The 22,485-nt window shown below is 43.9% G+C and overlaps 1 protein-coding gene across 1 annotated transcript in view; it reads left to right on the forward strand.

The window, feature by feature from the left end:
• Sppl3 (signal peptide peptidase like 3) overlaps positions 1-22,485 on the forward strand; it is a 105,623-nt gene that overhangs the window by 74,356 nt on the left and 8,782 nt on the right. Inside the window, exons 3-6 of the mRNA XM_028854792.2 lie at positions 2,604-2,692; positions 20,754-20,873; positions 21,336-21,414; positions 22,363-22,475. Of these exons, the coding sequence (XP_028710625.1) occupies positions 2,604-2,692; positions 20,754-20,873; positions 21,336-21,414; positions 22,363-22,475 (401 nt within the window). The remainder of the gene's footprint in view (positions 1-2,603; positions 2,693-20,753; positions 20,874-21,335; positions 21,415-22,362; positions 22,476-22,485) is intronic.

Consider the following 22,485-nt stretch of genomic DNA (forward strand, 5'->3'; position numbering starts at 1 on the left):
CGTAAAATATATTCACGTGCATCCTTATACATGCACACACACACACACACACACACACACACACACACACACACACACACCAAACCCATAATTGCTGTAAATATAAAACTAAAAAAGTTTAAAAGGCAAGACAGGCAGGGTGGTACACGCCTTTAGTCCCAGCACTCAGGAAATAGAGGTGGATCCCTCTGAGTTTGAAGCCAGTCTGGTCTACAGAGTGAGTTCCAGGACAGCCAAAACTACACAGTGAAACCCTATCTTGAAATACCACCCCCCAAAGAAGTTTAAAAGGCTCAGAAAAGATGCCTGTTGCTTGTATTCGTCAGTGGAAGGGTAGAGTGGTTCCTGACAGGCAGAGCAGCTTCCAGAGCAAACTGCATTTCCACAGTCAGAACACATAGCTCTGAGTGTTAACTTCCATAGGGAATATTGGTGCGGAATATTTGTTTCATTATGTAAAGATAGGTTGCATTTGCTTATGTTGTGGAATATTTGTTTAACTATGTAAAGATGTATTTTATTTGTTTAATTATGTAAAGATGTGTTGCTATTTTACCTTGCCTGCCTAAGGCACCTGATTGGTCTAATAAAAAGTTGAATGGCCAATAGCAAGGGAGGAGGTATAATGAAAGAAAGGTTAAAAAGCCCCAAGTCAAAATGTAGATTAATAGAAACAGGTTAAATTAAGTTATAAGAACCAGTGGGACCAGCATAAGATAAGGCTGAGCTTTCAAAATTAATAAGTCTCCATGTCTTTATTTGGAGCTGGTTGGCAGCCCAAAGAAAATTACAACTACAGAATACCTTTTGTACATTGTGTATCTGTGTGTGTGTGTCTGTCTGTCTGTCTATCTGTCCGTCCGTCCATCCGTCCGTCCGTCCATCCACAACTTGCAGGAATTGGTTCTCCCATTCCACCATATGGGTCCAGGAATTAAATCCAGGGAACTGGACTTGCAGCAGTCTTCTCACAGAGTCTCCTAATTGCTTATTTATGTGATAAAAGATCCTCAAAATCAAACTGGTAAGGAGGAGCCCCATGGCAGTGGCGCACGCCTTTAATCCCAGCAGTCGAGGCAGGCAAGGGCAGGCAGATCTCTGTGAGTTTGAGGCTAGCCTGCTCTATAAAGTGAGTTCAGGAAAGGCTCCAAAGCTACAGAGAGAAACCCTGTCTCGAAAAACAATAAAAAAATACTGATAGAGAAGAAAACAAAAACCCACAAATATAACTGAAGATGATAGTGTCCCTCATTCAGTAATTGAACAAGACAAATAGGAAAAAAGTGAACAACGATACAGTGAATTTAATGTTCTTGTATGTCGTGTGTGTGTGTGTTGTGCACAGGCCAGAGGTAGACAGCTGCTATCTTCTTCCTCAGTCTGTCTCTCACAGAACCTTGAGTTCATCAGTTGGGCTAGACTGGCCAACCAGTAAGCTTCATGGATTGCCTGCTTCTGTGACACACACTCCCTTTCCCCCAGCACGGGATCATGGCTGTGTGCCACTACACCAGCCTTTGGCATGGGTTCTAGGCATCCAAACCATGGCTGCACAGCAGTCTTGACTGGGCCGTCATATCAAGCCCCACTGAACATTGCTCTTTATCGTTTAATCCAGCTGGCATTTGTGAAATGCCCAAACGATAGAACATGTTCTTATTTAACATACAATTAGATGTTTGCTAATGTTGGACATATCAGAACACATGAAACCAGTTAAAATAATAACACATGATCTGCACTCTATATTAGCTCACAGCCTCCATAGCAAAATGCCGTAGAATAGCCTAGGTGGCTTGGACCACAGAAATTTCCTGTCTCAGAGTTCTGGAGGCTGGAACTCCAAAATCAGATGCATGGTTGACTGTTTGCCAGACTGACTGACCCAATTAACGTCAGCACCTCAGTGTGTAAGGCTCCCAGCCTCGTCCTCCCTGCACTTGACTGTTACCTAACTTGATTCTCTCTCTACAAGTTCTTAGCAGTTACAGGATTTGCAGATATTTTCTTCCATCTCGGTGTAAGTGGTCCTTGTTTGTTTATTTTTAAAAATGTTGTTAGAAGTGCAGATGTTTTCACCGTAGAGAGTCTTCAGCACACTCTGTCTAAAAGCTGTTGCTTGGGTAGAAAAATCCCAAAATGTGCTTGCTCTTTACCCAGCATTTCTCTTTCCAGATTTTATCACAAGAAAATAATTAAAGCCGGGCAGTGGTGGTGCACACCTTTAATCCCAGCACTCCGGAGGCAGAGCCAGGCGGATCTTTGAGTTCGAGGACAGCCAGGGCTACACAGAGAAACTCTGTCCTGAAAAACCGGAAGGAAGGAAGGAAGGAAGGAAGGAAGGAAGGAAGGAAGGAAGGAAGGAAGGAAGGAAGGAAGGAAGGAAGAGTATTAAGGGAGAGTGGAAGATTGAGTTGCACTGGAGTGCATTTTTTAGTAGTCAAGACAGCTGTTGAACTGGCATGGTAGACTATTTTCATAGTTCAGAAGAGATTGTCATTTCCCCCGGTAACTTAGCATTTTAGAATACCGTCTCATGACTGGCCTTGTTGATTTCTTTTTTAAGCAAAACTGAAATCTAACCTGTTCAATTTTCCCCACAGGTCTCTTAATATGGACTTTGAAAACCAAGATAAGGAGAAAGACAGTAACAGCTCCTCTGCGTCTTTCAATGGCAACAGCACCAATAATAGTAAGACGTGTCATGTCAGTCACCCCCATCCTCACCCACATGTGCTCTCCTCAGCTGACCTCCCCGTCCCTCCAGTTAATCATTCAAAAAGATCCAGGTTATACTCTGTCGTCTGCTGAATCTTTATGTTGTAAATTGGAACCCACTACTGCTTGAGTACAAGAAGCTTGAGCCTGATGCTCACTACTAAGGTGGTTCCTTAAAGATCCGTGGGGGTGGATGTGTACCTGTTGTAACTTTGTGGGCGCTTCGGAGAGGTTGGGAACTTTGTACTGATGGCAGTTTCACTCAGAGACTCTAAGAGAGAGCAGCCAAGTACTTGGAAAACTGAGCATCAGGGGTGTCTCCTGATTTCAAAGATCTTAAAAGAATATACATTCTTTTTTTTTTAGATAGCGATGAGTTTGTAAACAAATCATCATTATACAGTGGAATATTATTTCCTATTTCATAATGGAGGACTGAGGGTGCAAGGAGGTGGCCTAGTCAGTAAAATGTGTGCCCTGCGCTTCTGGGGTCCTGAGTTCCGATCCCAGCACCCATGTGATCATCTCGGCAGAATGGCATGTTCCTGTAACCCCAGTGCGGGGGCCCAGGGATAGAAACATTTCTGCGATTTGCTGGCCAAGGAGCCTGGCCTAATCTGTTAGCTCCAACTGGTGTGAGACCTTGCCTCAAAAAATAAGTTGGAAACGTATTTATTTATTTATTTTCATTTTTTAAAGATTTATTTATTTATTTTGTATACAGCATGTATGACCAGAAGAGGGCACCAGATCTCATCACAGATGGTTGTGAGCCACCATGTGGTTGCTGGGAATTGAACTCAGGACCTCTGGAAGAGCAGTCAGTGCTCTTAACCTCTGAGCCATCTCTCCAGCCCCCTGGAAACTTTTTTAAACCCAGAACTAACTTCTGACATGCACACATGTGTACATGCACTTCCCATACAAACATGTCTACTGTATACATACACCATATTCTGGTACATGCTACAATACAGATGAAGCGTGTACTGTGCTAAGGAAAGGAAGCCAGGCGCAGTTGCAGCCTGAATGAGTCCTTTCTGTGAAATCCCCCAAACTGCAGATGTGTCTGGACAGAAAGTGGGTGAGTGGTTGCCGGGGCCTGGGGAAAAGTAGGAAGATTAACTGCAAGCAGTAGGATCTTACTGGGCTGATTTAAACAAAAAAGAAAACACAAAAGCTACAGTATAGTGATTTCAGAGATCATAAGTTTACCAAAAAATGCATTGAAATTTTATGACTAAAATGGGTTAGTTTTTATGATGTGTGAATTCTACCTCAATAGAGTTACAGAAAATGCAGTGCTTCTTATGGAAAGAGATGAGAAGTAAGAAAAGATGGGGTCTGGGTTGATCCATGTAGTAGACTTGGTCACTACATGTATGAGATGTGTGTGAGATGTGATTCCCAGTACCACAGAAACAAAGAAGGCTTTCGGATAATAACATCTATACTGAGTACTTTCCCTTGACTCATGTTTTGTTACATATGAAAGTACCAGAGCTGGTCCCTCCTGGTTGTTTAGGTGTGAGGGTGTGAACTGCACCAGAGCTGGTCCCTCCTGGTTGTTTAGGTGTGAAGGTGTGAACTGCACCAGAGCTGGTCCCTCCTGGTTGTTTAGGTGTGAGGGTGTGAACTGCACCAGAGCTGGTCCCTCCTGGTTGTTTAGGTGTGAGGGTGTGAACTGCACCAGAGCTGGTCCCTCCTGGTTGTTTAGGTGTGAAGGTGTGAACTGCACCAGAGCTGGTCCCTCCTGGTTGTTTAGGTGTGAGGGTGTGAACTGCACCAGAGCTGGTCCCTCCTGGTTGTTTAGGTGTGAAGGTGTGAACTACACCAGAGCTGGTCCCTCCTGGTTGTTTAGGTGTGAGGGTGTGAACTTCACCAGAGCTGGTCCCTCCTGGTTGTTTAGGTGTGAAGGTGTGAACTACACCAGAGCTGGTCCCTCCTGGTTGTTTAGGTGTGAGGGTGTGAACTTCACCAGAGCTGGTCCCTCCTGGTTGTTTAGATGTGAGGGTGTGAACTGCACCCAGCACCTCAGAAAGAGACAGGAATAAAAGTTCTGGAGGCCAAGTCATTTCACTACCTGGGAAGAGTACAAAGAAAGCTGAGTACAGTGGTGGGTCACTACGGCCTTTTCTCTGGAGAGTGATAGGTCTGACGCTGACGGAGAAACGGGCCTTCCAGGAGAAGAGAGTGTGTGGTTTCAGACAGGATGAGAAAGGGGGCATGACACATAGACCAGGTTGTCACCGCCTGCTAATGAGGCCTGCCTCTTAGAAACAGTTTTTAGACTGTGGTGAGTGGAAAGAGACCACGAGTGGCATCTCTTTTTATTTAGTTCCTTCACGCTCCATGACCAGACTGTACTTGGTCAGGGTTGACCGACCGCAGAGTGAACGCGAACATGACTGGGACAGTAAGAGTCACTTTAGCAGGATGAGTCTTAGCCCGGCATTGGCGATGGTGCAGGGGGCGACACACTCCTTTAATCCCAGCACTCCAGAGCCAGAGGCAGGCGGATCTCTGTGAGTTTGAAACAAGCCTGAGCTACAGAGTGAGTTCTAAGACAGCCAGGGCTACACAGAGAAACCCTGTTTTTTGTTTTTGTTTTTTTTTTGTTTGTTTGTTTGTTTTTTGTTTTGCTTTTGTTTTTGTTTTTCAAGACAGGGTTTCTCTATGTAGCTTTGCGCCTTTCCTGGAACTCACTTGGTAGCCCAGGCTGGCCTCGAACTCACAGAGATCCGCCTGGCAAGAAACCCTGTTTTTTTTTTTAAAAAAAAAAAATGAATCTTGAGCAGCCTGAGGTAGCCTTTGATTTCAGTCCTTGAGAAACAGAAGCAGGTGGATCTCTGTGAATTTGAGGCCAGCCTGGTCAACATAGTGAGTTTCAGGCCAAAGAGCTACATAGACTCTACCTTGAAAGAAAAAAAGATGTCTCTTCACAAGGTGATAAAATCTTCATGTGAAATAAAGTCTGGACCAATAATTTCTTAGAAACCACACTAAATGCAGTGTGAAATCTGATTTTCAGACTGATGTATTACATAACAGTTATCTTCTGTTAGTACTTCAAGCCAAATCACTTATTCCCTGTAACTTTATTTTTTCTTTTTGTTTTGGTTTTTCGAGACAGGGTTTCTCTGTGTAACTGAGCTTGCTGTGTCCTAGAACTCGCTCTGTAGCCCAGGCTGGCCTTGAATTCGGAGATCCGCCTGCCTCTGGCTCCCCAGTGCTAGGACTAAAGGTGTGTGCCACCACGACCTATCTTGTAACTTTATTTCTAAAGTCTACAAATGGTTTAATTAAGACAGATTCTAGGGGCTGGAGAGATGGCTCAGAGGTTAAGAGCACTGACTGTTCTTCCAAAGGTCCTGAGTTCAATTCCCAGCAACCACATGGTGGCTTACAGCCATCTGTGATGAGATCTGGCGCCCTCTTCTGATGTGCAGACATACATACAAACAGAACACTGTATACATAATAAACAAATAAATCTTTAAAAAAAAAAGACAGATTCTAATCTCTGGTACACTGTATCATAAAATCTAAGGGAAAGATGCAGTATGTCTCGGTAGAATCTCAGTCACCATAGAGTGGCAGGAAGTTCCTACTGATGTCAGTATTGATGTCTCTTATTCATCAGGGTCAAAAGAGAGTTATACACCTCCACAGCACACACTGGGACCCAGACTCCACGAAGTTCTCTGGGACAGAGTGTGGGAAGGTACTAAGAAAGAGAAAGAAATCAGCTGTGGAGTATTCCATCATTCTAGGTTGAAAGGACAGTATGGAAAACAGGTCACATTTTCAAAAATCATAGAATTAGTGTCCAGAAAGCTGAAAGGGAGTGCAGGCAACTGTGTGGGCGCTAACGCTACCAGGGTCCTCAGTGACGCGTGAACAAGACTTGAGGGGCGCTCTCAAGAGGAAGGTGCTAAGTCAAGAGGATCTGAGACCTCAAAGGGGAAAGGTACCCAGGGCTCAAGGGAGTTGGAGCAAGCAAACAAGAAAGGAGTGCCGGTCACAGGCCACCGCTGAGTGGAAGGCAGAATAAGGGGTTCTAGGTTACCTGCCTTGGCTTTCAGGAATTACTACTCTGTCCCTGACTGTTGAAGGAGCTGGAAGTACTCAATGATAATGGGTTAGATCAGCCACATGACCTGCATCAAAACATCAAAACAGATAATGGTAACTGTTTCCTCCTGGGGTTCCCAGGATACCTGCCAAAGATCAGGAGTTATCACTTCAGATTATGGAAATGCTCTCTCTACATGTTAGCTTAAGGGTAGGAGAGCCCTCCTTGAAAGTATAGCACTCAGTGCATTAGAAATAGGAAAGCAAACTGTAAACTGTCTGAGATGCACTGCACAGCCACCAGGACAGCTCGGGATGAAGCCCTGGCCACACCAAGGGAGAGTACACAGTGGCAGCTCCCGTGCACACTGACGACGTTGTCTGCTGAGGGGAAAGGTCGGCCACCCTCAGCCCAGTAGTCACAGGCACATGTAGGGGAGGTCGGAGAGGAGAACGTGCAAATACCAGGGTTGCCGGGTGAGCAGGAACCCCGAGGAAGGGCTCGCACCTGTGCTCTGAGACGGCCAGACTAGCCTGATGAAAGAAGTGACATGGGTCTGGGAAACAACAAAGCGGACACCGCCCCTCCAAGGAGCATGTGGCCTGTTGCCCTTCCCTAGTGAACGTCAGAACTCTGCTGTGTCTGGTGCATCTGTGTGTGGTCGACCGCAGTGTGGGTAAGGACAGCTTTTAGAAAGCCTCTGCCACTTGGAGGAAGGGGCACAGCCAAGCACCCCAGGAGTAGGTAAGAAGAGAAAGAGGAACCGCAGACGAGACTTGGAGGTCCAGGTCCTAGAGGCAGCCTTCCTATGACCACCTCACTCTGAATGGTGTACTTTTGTGTTTCCTTATTGTCTGCCAAACCCTTGGCTGCTCTTAGCGCCCAGACTGAATTCTCCTTGCAGAGCACAGGAGCTGGTACTGTTGCCATGGTTGAGATCAGAGGGATTGATTGGGGAGAAACATCACCGTAACACAAAGGTAGCTGCAATCTCAGTTTGGGGAAACCAAGAAAGGAAAATTGCAACTTTGAGCCCAGCCTGCACTATAGAGCAGCTTCCAGGCTAGCCTGGGCTACAAAGTGATAGTCTCTCTCAAAATAATAGTAATAATGATACTAATGGATTGCAGAGATGGCTCAGTGGTTAAGAACACCAGCTGTTCCACCAGAGGGTCCAGGTTAGGTTCCCAGCACTCACATGGTGGCTCCCAACCATCTGTAACTCTAGCTCTAGAGGATCTGATGCCCTCTGCTGACATTTGAGAACACTGTGTGCATGTGTTGGATAGACAGTGTAGGCAGAAGACCCATACACACACAAAACATTTCAAAAAGAAGAAGCACAAAGTAGACTTATTTGTAATAGCCAAAAATTTAGAAGAAAACGCCGTTAGTGTCAGCTATAGAATGGATGAATTCTGGTATAATTCGTACAATGAAGTCATAGAATAGAATAGGATATTCTTATAAAATAGTGTTTCATCACTCCTCCACTGTTGGTGGGAATGTAAACTTGTACAACCACTGTGGAAATCAGTATGGCGGTTTCTCAGAAAATTAGGAATCAAACTACCTCAAGACCCAGCCATCCCACTCTTGGGCATATACCCAAGGAATGCTGATTCATACCATAAAGATACATGCTCAGCTATGTTCATAGCAGCACTATTTGTAATAGCCAGAACCTGGAAACAACCTAGATGCCCGTCAACGGAAGAATGGATGAAAAAAATGTGGTACATCTACACAATGGAGTACAGAGAAAAACAATGACAGCATGAAATTTGCAGACAAATGGATGGAACTAGAAAAAATCATCCTGAGTGAGGTAACCCAAACCCAGAAAGACAGTCATGGTATGTACTCACTCATAAGTGGATTCTAGATATAAAATAAAGAACAATCAGACCACAACCCATAGAACCATGGAGGCTATATATATATAGCATGGAGGTCCCTAGGACGACTGTGGCTTATAATAAATTTCGGTTTTACTCAATTATTGAAAAAAAAATAGCCAAATGAATGGAAACACATGAACTATGAACCAAAGGCTGAGGGGCCCCCAGCTGGATCAGGCCCTCTGAATAGGTGAGACAGTTGATTGGCTTGATCTGTTTGGGAGGCAACTAGGCAGTGGGACCGAGTCCTGTGCTCATTGCATGAGTTGGCTGTTTGAAACCTGGGGCTTATGCAGGGACGCTTGGTTCAGTCTGGGAGGAGGGGACTGGACCTGCCTGGACTGTCTACCAGGTTGATCGCAGTCCTCGGGGGAGGCTTTGCCCTGGAGGAGGTGGGAATGGGGGGTGAGCTGGGGGTAAGGGGAGAGGGTGGGAGGGGGGAGAACAGGGGAACCCGTGGCTGATATGTAGAACTGAATGGTATTGTAAAATAAAATAAAAGGGAAAAAAAATTAAATAGTGTTTCATGAAAGAAGCCAGACACACATTATGTGTGAAAAGTTCAAACCCAGGGGGCCTGGAAAAATGGCTCAGTGGTTAAGAGCACTGGCTGCTCTTCCAGAGGACCCAGGTTCAATTCCCAGCACCCACATGGAAGCTCACAACTGTCTATGACTCCAGTTCCAGGAGACCTGACACCCTCACACCAATGTACAACTTTTTTGCTTTTTGTTTTGTTTTTGTTTTTGTTTTATTTTAATTTAACTTTATTTTATGTGCATTGGCATGAGGGTGTTGGATCCCCTGGAGCTGGAGTTATAGACAGTTATGAGCTGCCATGTCGGTGCTGGGAATTGAACCACAGTCCTCTAGAAGAGCGGCCAGTACTCTAAACCGCTGAGCCATCTCTACAGGCCCCAATGCACATTATAAAAAAAATAAAATAAAAAAAAGTTCAAAACCAGACACAGTAAACATTAGTATCTAAGGGTTCCTGACTAGGTGAGAAACATACAGAGAAAGCCTGGAGACTTGTGCCTGTAATTCCAGCACTTGACTAGCTGAGGAGTGACCAGCTCAAAGTTTTCCCGGGCTCATTATAGTAAGACCTTGTCTTTTTTTAAAAAAAAAAAAAAAATGTCAGATTTAAACAATACCTATATACAAGTCCAGCCCTACAGAAAGTACTAGAAGGAAAACTCCAACCCAACCCAAGAAAGTTAGCTGCACCCACAAAAACACAGGCAGTAGATAATCTCACACCAACAAATCCCAAAGAAGGGAAACACACACACACTACCATCAAAAAATAACAAGAATTGACAATCACTGGTCATTAATCTCTCTTAATATCAGTGGACTCAATTCGCCTATAAAAAGACAAAGGCTAACAGAATGGGTATGGAAACAGGATCCATCCTTCTGCTGCATACAAGAAACACATCTTCAAAGAGACATTACCTCAGTAAAGGGTTGGGAAAAGATTTTCCAATCAAATGGACCTAAGAAACAAGCTGGTGTAGGTATCCTAATCTCTAACAAAATAGAATTCAAACTAAAATTAATCAGAAGAGATGGAGAAAGACATTTCATATTCATCACAGGAAAAAGCCATCAAAATGAAGTCTCAATTCTGAACATTTATACCCCGTTTATGCCACATTTGTAAAAGAAACATTACTAAAGCTTAAATCACACATCACACCCCACACACTAATAGTGGGAGACTTCAACACCCCACTCTCACCCACTGGACAGGTCTGCCAGACAGAAACTTATCAGAGAAATAAGGGAGCTAACAGATGTTATAACTCAAATGGACTTAACAGACATCTATAGAGCATTTCACCCAAACATAAAAGACTATACCGTCTTCTCAGCACCTCATGGAACCTTCTCTAAAATTGACCACATACTCGGTAACAAAGCAAATCTCAACAGATTTAAAAAAAAAAAAAAAGTTAAGCCTGGTGGCCATGGCGCACACCTTTAATCCCAGCACTTGGGAGGCAGAGCCAGGTGAATCTCTGAGTTCGAGGCCAGCCTGGTCTACAGAGTGAGATCCAGGACAGGCACCAAAACTACACAGAGAAAACCCTGTCTCAAACCCCCCCACCCCCCCCCAAAAAAAGAAAAAGAAAAAGAAAAATATTAACTCACTGTATCTTATCAGATCACCATGGCTTAAAGTTAGACGTCAACAACAACACAAATTACAGAAAGCCTACAAACTCATGGAAACTGAATAATGCTCAACTGAATCACCACTGGGTCAAAGAAGAAATAAAGAAAGTAAAGACTTGCTAGAATTCATTGAAAATGAATGCACAACACACCCAATCTTATGGGACACTATGAAAGCAGTGCTAAGAGGAAAATTCATAGCACTAAAGAAGTTGGAGAAATGTCACACCAGTGACTTAACAGCACACCTGAAAGCTCTAGACCATAAGAACCAAAGTCACCCAGGAGGAATAGAGGACAAGAAATAATCAAAACTGAAGGCTGAAATCAATGAAATAGAAATAAAGAGAGCAATACAAAGAATCAATGAAACAAAGAGCCGGTTCTTTGAGAAAATCAACAAGATGACAAGCCTTTATCCAAACTAACCAAAGGCACAGAGAGAGCATCCAAATTAACAAAACCAGAAGTGAAAAGGGGGATATAAGACAACAAGGAAATCCAGAGAATCAGTAGTTCATACTTGAAAAACCTATACTTCAGAAAATCTAAAAGAAATGGACATTTTTCTGGACAGGTACCACATACCAAAATTAAATCAAGACTAGATAAACAATTTAAATAGACTTATAAACCCTCCCTAAGGAAATAGAAGCAGTCATTAAAACTCTCCCACCAAAAACAGCTCAGGGCCAGATGGTTTCAGTACAGAATTCTACCAGAATTTCAAAGAAGAGCTAATACCAATACTCTTTACAATTTATTGTTCCGAATAATAGAAACAGAAGGAACATTGTGAAACCTTTTTACGAGGCTACAGTTACCCTGATAACCAAACCACATAAAGATGCAACAAAAAAAGAATTACAGACTCATCTCCCTCATGAACATTGATGCAAAAATACTCAATAAAATATTGGCAAACCGAATCCAAGAACACATTATTTAAAAAAAAAAAAAAAATCGTCCACCATGATCAAGTAGTCTTCATCCCAGAGATGCAGAAGTGATTCAACATATGAAAATCTGTCAATGTAATCCACCATATAATAAACCAAAAAAATCACATGATCATCTCATTAGGTGCTGAAAAAACCTTTGACAAAATCTAACACCCCTTCATGTAAACATCTTGGAGAGATCAGGGGTACAAGGAGCATACCTAATCATAATAAAGACAATATATATCAAGCCAACGGTCACCATCAAATTAAATGGAGAGAAACTCAAAAGTGATTCCACTAAAATCGGGAACAAGACAAGGCTGTCCACTATCCCCATACTTATTCAACATAGTACTTGAAGTTCTAGCTAGAACAATAAGACAACAAAAGAAGATCAAGGGGATACAAATTGGAAAGGAAGAAGTCAAACTTTCACTATTTGCAGATGATATGATAATATACATAAGTGACCCCAAAAATTCTACCAGGGAACTCCTACAACTGATAAACTCCTTCAGTAATGTGGCAGGATTTAAGATTAACTAAAAAAAAAAAAGAAAAGAAAAAATCAGTATCCCTCCTATAAACAAATGATAAATGGGCCGAGAAAGAAATCAGAAAAATATCACCTTTTACAATAGCCACAAATAACATAAAATATCTTGGGGTAACTCTAACCAAACAAGTGAAAGACCTGTAATGACAAGAACTTTAAGTCCTTGAAGAAAGAAATTGAAGAAGATATCAGAAAATGGAAAGTTCTTCCATGCGCACAGATAGGTAGGACCAACTTGGTAAAAATGGCCATCTTAAAAAAAAACAAAATTGAATCTACAGATTCAATGCAATCCCCATCAAAATCCCAACACAATTCTTCATAGACCTCATAAGAACAATACTCAACTTCAAGTGGAAAAACAAAAAACCCAGGATAGCCAAAACATCCTGTGTACAATAAAGCAACTTCTGGAGGCATCACCATCCCTGACCTCAAGCTCTACTATAGAGCTATAGTAATAAAAACAGCTTGAGGTCCTGGAAGCTACTGCTTACTGGCAGAGCTTAACTTTCAAAGTCTTGGGGTGGTCTGTGGTCTCTGCTCAGTTCTTCCTTCAGCCCTAGTGGCCATCCTGTGTGCCCAGTAGAAAAGACTACTGAGCTGAAACAGTTCCCAGCCGATAGGGTCTCTGGTTGACCTTTCGGCGGTAGAGGGGTGACAGAGGCTGAATGCTTACTAGACACTTGGCTGTGCAGATGTTGCCAAAGGATCTCCTGCCAGGGCTTCACACCCAAATCCAGGGCATTGCAGACTTAGAGAATTCCATGAATCCAGCACAGAATGCCCATTTTTGCCTCTATACCCCCTTTTTTTCCATTTCAGTCTTAAGAACTGCCCAGCCCAGGCCTGGGGGTTCTGACTGGAGGGCAGGACTGTGGGGACACCAGCAGGAGGTAAGGGCCAGCGAGACCACACTGGCTCACGCCAAGCCTTTGCCCCACTTCATGGCACCTGGGCCAGCTCCAGTAAGCCTTAAAGAAGGGAACTTGAAGAGCCCCAAGGACTCCGATTCCAGTTACCCATTTTCAGAATCTGTGCTTGCTGATAGACCCGACCCTGTTCCCTGCTGCAGTCTTAACCATGTGGGATGGAATCTTTCCTTGGTCCTTCACTTTGTCCCCCTGGTGTGCTCTCCCCTCCCTCCCCTCCCTTCATTCACTGTCAGCAATGGTTAGTGGGAGGTTCCATGCAACCCTAAGACAGTCTGTGGGAGTCCATGGCCAGTTTGTTTTCTTATGTCCTTCCAAGCTAGCAGGTGTTTGGAACTAGGGGAAAATTCCCACCAACCATTGCTGTTACAGTTAAATAAAGACGTTGAATATTGAAAGAAAAAAAAAGCTTGATATTGGCATAGAAACAGACACGTGGATCAATGGAATTGAATCAAAGACCTTGACATAAATCCACACACCTATGAACACTTGATTTTTGACAAGCTAAAATTGTACAATGGAAAAAAGAAAGCATATTCAACAAATGGTGCTGGCATACCTGGATGTCGACATGTAGAATAATGCAAATAGATCCATATGTATTGCCATGCACAAAACTCAAGTTCAAGTGGATCAAAGACCTCAACATAAATCCAGTTACAATGAACCTGAAAGAAGAGAAAGTGGGAAATAGCCTTGAATGCATTGGCACAGGATACCACTTCCTGAATACAGGAATACACCAGTAGCACAGACACTGAGATAAACAATTAATAAATGAGACCTTCTGAAACTGAGAAGCTTCTGTAAGGCAAAGGACACAATGAGACAAAAAGGCAGCTACAGAATGGAAAAAGATCTTCAACCCCATATCTCACAGAGGGCTGATCTCCAAAATATATAAAGAACTCAAGAAACTAGACATCAAAATACCAAATAATCCAATTAAAAAGGGTACAGAATTCTTGGCAAAAGAATCTCAAATGGCTGAAAGACATTTAAGGGATTGCTCAATATCCTTAGACATCAGGGAAATGCAAACCAAAATGACTGAGATACCATCTTACACCTGTCAGAATGTCTAAGATCAAAAACACTGGGGGCTGGAGAGATGGCTCAGAGGTTAAGAGCACTGACTGCTCTTCCAGAGGTCCTGAGTTCAATTCCCAGCAACCACATGGTGGCTCACAAACACCTGTAATGAGATCTGGTGCCCTCTTCTGGCCTGCTGTATACATAATAAATAAATAAATAAATAAATAAATAAATAAATAAATAAATAAATAAATCACTGATGACAGCTTATGTTGGAGAGGATTTGGAGCAATGGGAACATTCCTCCACTGTTGGTGGGAGTGCAAACTTGTACAGCCCCTTTGGAAATCGGTATGGCTGTTTCTCAGAACAATGGGAATCAGTCTACCTCAAGACCGAGCAATACTGCTCTTGGGCACATACCCAAAGGATGCTCCATAGACCACAAGGACACTTGCTCAACTATGTTCATAGCAGCTTTATTTGCTGACTCCCATGGGAGGCCTTATCCTTTCTGGGGAGCAGATGGGGGACGTTGTGTAGAAAGGTGGTGGGAGGAAGGGAAAAGAAGAAGAGGAGGTAGAGGAAACTGGTTAGTATGTAAAATAAATTTTAAAAAATTTAATAAAGTCAAAGCTTGGTGGTGGCGGCGCACACCTTGAATCCCAGCACTTGGGAGGCAGAGGCAGGAGGACCTCTGAGTTCGAGGACAGCCGGCACTGTTACACAGAAGCTGTTTTTCAAAAAACAAAACAAAGTCAAAATTCATACATACATAAAATGATTAGGCAGAAAGAGGCAGGGGTTTCCATCCAGATCATCTCTGACTCCCTGTGTCTGCTGTGAGAGGCGTGTAGAGATCTCTGTCATACACACCAGTCCATCCGTCTGTGCTTTATTAGTTTCACTGTGTAGCGTTGGCTGGCCTGGAACTCACTATATAGACCAGTCTGGCCTCAGACTCCTAGAGATCCACCTGCCTTTGTGCTCCCGGTATTGGGATTATAGGTGTTGTCACAGTGTCCAGCCCCATCGTCCTTCATTCAGTTAGGAGCAAGACTTCTTTTAAAAATCCACATGAATTCCATTGCCTGACTTCAGTTCTTGCATGGCCTTCAGGGACAGATCTGATGGCTGGTGAAGGAAGGAAGCAAAGACAGACTCACAGAAGGAAAATCTGGGATAGGGTAGACTGAGTTCCCTGTTGGAGAAACTGCAGCCCTGAAGCTTGTGAGTTTATTCCTTAGAGTTGAACGAGAGGCAGGATCAGGGAGGCAGGTTTAACTAAGCTCAGCTGGAGTGGGTTGGAGAGCCGCCTTCATACCCTAAATATCCCCCGGAGAACACTACCTCCCCCATGGACTCCCAAAAAGAAGGCTTTGCCATTTCTCTGAGCCTCAGCAGGAAGTTGCCATTTTCCCATGGGTTTGAAGCATTGGGGTCCTTGACACGGCCAACTCATGTCAACAGCATACATCCATTTGGGGCTTTCTCTGCTCCCGGCACCAGACACCTTGAAGTACTGAACTATGGAAATGGTGGATATACACTTGGAATCCTCTTGTTAATAAAGAATACACATCTTTAATCGCCCCGTTTTGACAGTAAAGCCCATAAAAACTAGAGATTTCTCCTAATCCCTCCTGTTGCGTAGTCTATGATAGTTATTAATAAATAATCAAAAGACACAAAGTCAGCAGTGTAACAGCTATCATTTCTCACTGTCTGTTCCATGACCAGGTGTGTGTTTTACCTGTGGCTAGGTGCACTAATAATGGTGTGAGCTGGGCATGGTGGCTTACTTGAGAGGTGAAGGCAGGGAGTTAGGAGTTCAGGGTCATTATCATGAATTGGAGGCCAGCCTGGGCTACATAAGACTGGGTTCCAAAAAATAAAAAACTGTATTTATCTTTAATTCCATAATCATGCCTTTGTATTAGATTGACTTTAGTTCTAAAGATAATGCAGTTGGACCTGTGTAAGCCTTGTGATTATGGTTGCTATGTTAATGTCTTGCTCTATTTTATTTTGCATTTAAATTACTGGCTGTCCCTTCCCTATAGAACCGTTCTCTCTGGTGCCCAGGAAGTATAGTGGCAGCAACAGAAATAACTCCCCTTGCCCAGTGACGTCTTCTCTCGGTTTAAACTCGGTGGTTCACAAGAGAAGTCCAGTGCATTCTAGCATCTTCTTTGTTCTTATGTTCATTTGTTCTTAGTTAACATGCCAGATAAAACTTAGATTTACTAGAAATACATCTTACAGGCTTACTAATGTGATCTTCTTTCTAACAAGCATCTTTTTTTTTTAAATTTATTTATTATGTATGTAGTGTTCTGCCAGCATGTATGACTGCAGAACAGAAGAGGGCACCAGATCTCATTACAGATGGTTGTGAGCCACCATGTGGGTGCTGGGAATTGAACTCAGGACCTCTGAAGGAGCAGGCGGTGCTCTTAACCTGAGCCATCTCTCCAGCCCTCTAACAAGCATCTGAATTTTTGTGTTCATATTGTGGTTTCGAGGGACAGGCTTTTGTGTGGGTCAGGATGACCTCACAGTCACTAGATAGCCAAGTATAATCTTGATCTGCTACACTTGCCTCAACTCACTGGGGTCATAGCCAGGCACCACACTCAGAGATGAACTGATTGTGTTTATCTGTAGATTGTAGCATGCTTTGTTTTACAGAAGAGTAGAGAATGTGGACATGGTTTAGTTCTGTGGACTTTGTGGTGATATACTGTGTACCCTAATAAAATTTGCCTGAAGATCAGAGGACAGAACAAGCCACTAGATTAACCATAGAGGCCAAGCAGTGCTGGCACACACACCTTTAATCCCAGCACTAGGAAGGAAGCGATGGCTGGGTGGAGGAAGGTACATAAGGCACAAGGAGACAGGAACTGAGGCTTTTCAGGCTGAGGAGTCCTCGAGGTAAGCCGTGGCTTGATCCTTTGTCTCTCTGATCTTCCAGCATTCACCTCAATGTCTGGCTCCAGGTTTTTATTAAAAGACCGCTTAGGAATTCGTGTTACAGGACTTAAAAAGGGGGTTGGTTTGTTATCTAATAGCAGAGTCATTTATGTTCAAGACGATTGCTTCTGTACTTTTCTTCAGCTCTTTGAACTACAGAAGAGTCCCGTGTTCAAAATTGCTTAGGGGAAATGGTGTCACAGAGCTTTATCTCGTAAGTGCACACTCAGGACCCATGTGGCATGCTCAAAGCAGACCATTTCCTGGGTCCTATCTGTTTGTCACCACACCTTGGTCACTTTTCCCAAGTGAAATACTTGACTGTCACCTAACCAGTAAGAAGCAATATTGTTTTGAAGAAATATTTAATGTTTTATTTCCCCTAAAACTCTGATAACTCGGGCTGGAGAGATGGCTCAGAGGTTAAGAGCACTGCTTGCTCTTCCAAAGGTCCTGAGTTCAATTCCCAGCAACCACATGGTGGCTCACAACCATCTGTAATGAGATCTGGTGCCTTCTTCTGGCCTGTGGGGATATGTATAGACGAACAATGTATACATAATAAATAAAATAAATCTTAAAAAAAAAAAAAAAAAAAACTCTGATAACTCTTGGGATAGGCCAATTTAAATTCTTAAGACCAGACTTTTTTGTTTGTCATTTTTATTTTAAGACAAGCTGTCCTTGACCCATAATCCTACTGCCCACATTTCTCAGGTATTGAGATTATAGGCTTTTGCCACTGCCCGTTTCTGTTTGTTCTTTCAAAAATGTATTACTTTCTTTTTGCTGAGGGTGGGGGCAAGATACAAGAGTCTCTTTTCTTCATCATGCAGGTCCTAGGGATGGAATTCAGGACATCAGGCTTGGCACAGGTGTCTTTGCCCAACAGTGAGCTCTCTGACCAGCCCCCATGCCTAGTTTTGAGAGCAGATTGGTGTGTGCGTGTGCGTGGGTGTAAGATTTAGTTAAAATGATGTGCATGTGTGTATGGGAGGGCATGGGCACATGAGTGCAGGCAGTTGTAGAGGCCAGAAGAGGGCGTCCGATCCCCTGGAGCTACACATGGATGCAGTTGTAAGCTGTGTGGTAGGGGTTCTGTGTGCTCTTGACCTCAGAGACTGTCCCCAGCCTGACGGTGGTGTTCAGTGGCGACTGGTCATCTCAGCCTTGACGCCCGAGTCCCGTCCCAGCTGTGCGTCTCACTGCAGCCTCACAGTCTCCCTTCAAACCGTCCAGAGTAATAAATAAACTGTGTGACAGTTGTCATGACCCTCAGCAGGACAGTTATGTGGACGGCATACAAGACACAGCGGGCGTCTCCCTTTCCCTCACTGATCGTCAGCTTTTGTCTGCCCCTTCTCTGTCAAGTTCTGTGCTCATAGTTCTCAACTCGGGGCACAGAGTAAACTTCTCTGTGTAGATTTTTAGCTAGAGCTAACCCCTAGAAATTTAATTGCGATTATCTAAGAAGTGTAATGTTAAAAAAAAAATCTCGTCAGAGCCAGCAGGGTGGCTCAACAGGACACTTGCTGCCAAGCCTGATGAACCACCGGAGGTCAGGCTATGGCACACCCACACATAAACACAAAAATAGTAAGGAAGGGCTGGAGAGATGGCTCAGCGGTTAAGAGCACTGACTGCTCTTCCAGAGGTCCTGAGTTCAATTCCCAGCAACCACATGGTGGCTCACAACCATCTGTAATGAGATCTGGTGCCCTCTTCTGACCTGCAGACATACATGCAGGCAGAACAGTGTATACATAATAGAAATAAATAAATCTTTTTAAAAAAAAAAAAAAAAAGTAAGTAAATAAATAACTGTAATTCTAAATAGTGACGATCTCTTTATGTGATTTCAATGGACAACCAAGAATTAAGAACACTGAGTTGGCCTAGAGAGATGGCTCAGAGGTTAAGAGCACTGGCTGCTCTTCCAGAGGACCAGGTTCAATTCCCAGCACCCACATGGCAGCTCACAACTGTCTGTGACTCCAGTTCTAGGGGACCTGACACCCTCACACAGACAAATGTGCACATAAAATACAAATAAATAAAATATTTTTAAAAAGAAAAAAAAAACCATTGAGCTACATCCTGCTCTATTCCAGGACTTTTTCTCTATTAATCTCCTATTCTGGTGCCTTAAAATTTCACACACAATACCTTTTCCAATTGGCTGTTTGAAGCTATCTTTCCTTCAGCTCCCTACCAGAATGACAGTCAATCCACTGACAGAGAAATGATGTTTATTCTTTTTCATCCTGTGTAGATGAGTGTTGCTGTACGTGGGTGTGTGCATGTGAGTGCGGGAGTCCTCAAAGGCCAGAAGGAGGAGAGTGTTGGATCCCTGGAGGGGAGTCAGAGGTGGTTGGGTATGCTTTGTAACCAATGAGCATCTCTCTAGCCACAGGAAGTTTTCTGTTCGGATTTTATTTTATAGTGTGTGTGTGTGTGTGTGTGTGTGTGTGTGTATATATATATATATATATATATATATACACACACACATATATATATATATACACATACCATGAGCATGTAAGTCCCCTGGAACTGGAGTTACAGACTTGTGATCTGCCATGTGGGTTCTCAGCACTGAACTTGGGTCCTCTGTAAATGCAACAAGTGCTCTAAACTACTGAGCCCTCTTTCCATCCCCCAAAAATTTTAATGCCTGTATGTAAGCATGTGTGCTTGTGTATTAAACTGGAGGACAACCTTAGCTGTCACTTCAACAGTGCCGTCCACCTCCCTTAGGTGGCATGGAGCTCAGCAGTCGCTGACATCCCGCCCCAGACCCCCTCTTGTCCCTGCCCCAGTGCCGGCATCCCGAGGGCACCACTGCACCGGTTCTGTTTTGTCTTTAACGTGGGATTTGGGGAATTAAACTCAGGTGCTTGGGCTTCCAAAAGCAATGTGTTACCAACTGAGCTATTCCCCAGCTCCGGGAAATTACTGTTTTTTATTTTCCCTTCGAGACAGTGTCTCACTATGAAGCCCTAGCTACTTGGAACTCACACTGTAGACCAGGGTGGCCTCGAACTCAGAGATGCGCCTGCCTCTGCCTCCTGAGTGCTGGGATTAAAGGTGTGCGCTGCCGCCGCCCAGCAATGAATAAATATTTTTTAAAAAATACATTTTAGTATTTTCTATACTCTGAGGTAGATGAATTCTGTTCTGGCCACATACTGAGGTATTTCCTTGATGCTCTCTTACTTTCCAGTTAAAGTCTTAAAAATCCTTAAGCTATGAAAACAACATAAATGGATTCTAAAATGTCTGAGCTCTTCTTTTAAGCCTGGAAAAGGTAATGTCAGCTCATTGTGTAAGACTCAGTTTGTACAGTACACTATGAAGGGGGTGGTACATGGACATCGTCGCTGTTGTGAAGTCAGTGGTTCACGTGCCCTGTTGTCCTGTTTCCAGGTATCCAAACCATTGACTCCACCCAAGCTCTGTTCCTGCCAATTGGAGCGTCCGTCTCTCTCCTAGTGATGTTCTTCTTCTTCGACTCCGTTCAAGTAGTTTTCACAATATGTACAGCAGGTAAGTTAGCTTCCAGTGTGCTGAGGGGAAGAAGCCGTGCCCTGTGAGTTGTGTCTTCACCGTCTGTGAGTGCGATCTGAAAGGAGGGTGGGCAGCTCTGGTGACCCCGAACGCCGGGACTTACTTGTGGCAGGTGCGCAAAGGTCTCGGCAGGCGTGGTGGCTGCTGCGTCCTCCAGTAGCGCGTTTGCAGACAGAAATACTGACAGCTAGTCAAGTCCTTAGCTGCCAGCTTTTCATTGTGTGTTCAAGCTCTGCAAAAACTAACAGAGGTCGGGTCACCGGGGGGCTCCCCCTTTGCCTACTCTTTCCTACTGAGTTAAGAGACTAAGAAAAGTCTTTAGGAAACTTTCCCACTTGTCAAGAAAGAGATGTTGGAAAACTATTTTACATGAGTTAATGCCATTTTTCCTGTAATTAGTAAAGAAAATATTTTTTAATGAAACGTATTTTCTTTCCCTAGTTCTTGCAACGATAGCTTTTGCTTTCCTTCTTCTCCCGATGTGCCAGTATTTAACAAGACCCTGTTCACCCCAGAACAAGTAAGTTCTTAGGGCTTTCCTCTGAGTTATAGTGACAGGGATTGGCTGCAATACACAGACGGCCAGAGATTTGGGGATTGAGATGTTTGGCCGCACTTGTTGAAACTGGAAGATGATGTCCCCTTCGCACCGTCACACAGAGGGACACAGACACATGTTCAGAAGTGGGAATGGCTGGAATCTGCTTCCTGCTGAGCTAGATGAGGAAGGCCTGAGCAGGGAGGGAGGGGGGATAGTGACTGACTTGAGAATCCCTCCCTGCTGCTCTCTGGTGAGCTGCATAGACTGCTGCCTTGTCCAGTGTGCTCGCACCCTCTCCTCCAGGAACCATTGCTCATGTAACCACGCCGTGTGCTGGTGGAGATGGCGTTGGGATTGATCAGTGATGGCAGCTGATTTTCCAGAAATTAGTGGTGACTAAGTAGATTTTCCTCCCAGCTTACAAATCTTAATTATTTCATCATTGCTAAATTAATGGAATCTGTTCCTTCTCTTGGTTTTTTCTCTTAAGAATAGGATTTCCCTTATGTTCGGCTCTCCCAGAGCCTGAGGTGGGGAAACCCATGTTGATAAGTTAGTATAAAAACATACTGTCAGAGCAGCGCAGTGGTTCTGGGGTACCAGTGCTGTTGAACTAGCCTGATGGCTTGATCCTTAGAATCCGAAGGGGAAGGACAGACAGTAGTCCCCTGGCCCCCACACACATAATCATAGTAATCCATACAGTGTAAATCTTAGACATGAAATGCGTTTCTAAACGAGAGGTAAAGAGTAATTGCTGAGTGTTTCTTAGATGACTCCAACAAAGCTTGGGTCTTAGTTTCCCTGGTAATTAGGTGTTTCCTACAGCTCTGCTCAGCCATTCTGAGCTCCGGTCACCAAGAGCCACAGGAGCATTGGTTATTGAACGCAGCGTGCCCCTCACCCCGATACATGTGTGTTCCCCAGGATTTCCTTCGGTTGCTGTGGGCGCTTCACTGCTGCGGAGCTGCTGTCCTTCTCTCTGTCTGTCATGCTCGTCCTCATCTGGGTTCTTACCGGCCACTGGCTCCTTATGGACGGTGAGTAATT

This window comes from Peromyscus leucopus, chromosome 23 (genome assembly GCF_004664715.2).
Source record: "Peromyscus leucopus breed LL Stock chromosome 23, UCI_PerLeu_2.1, whole genome shotgun sequence".
Classification (NCBI taxonomy): Eukaryota; Metazoa; Chordata; class Mammalia; order Rodentia; family Cricetidae; genus Peromyscus; species Peromyscus leucopus.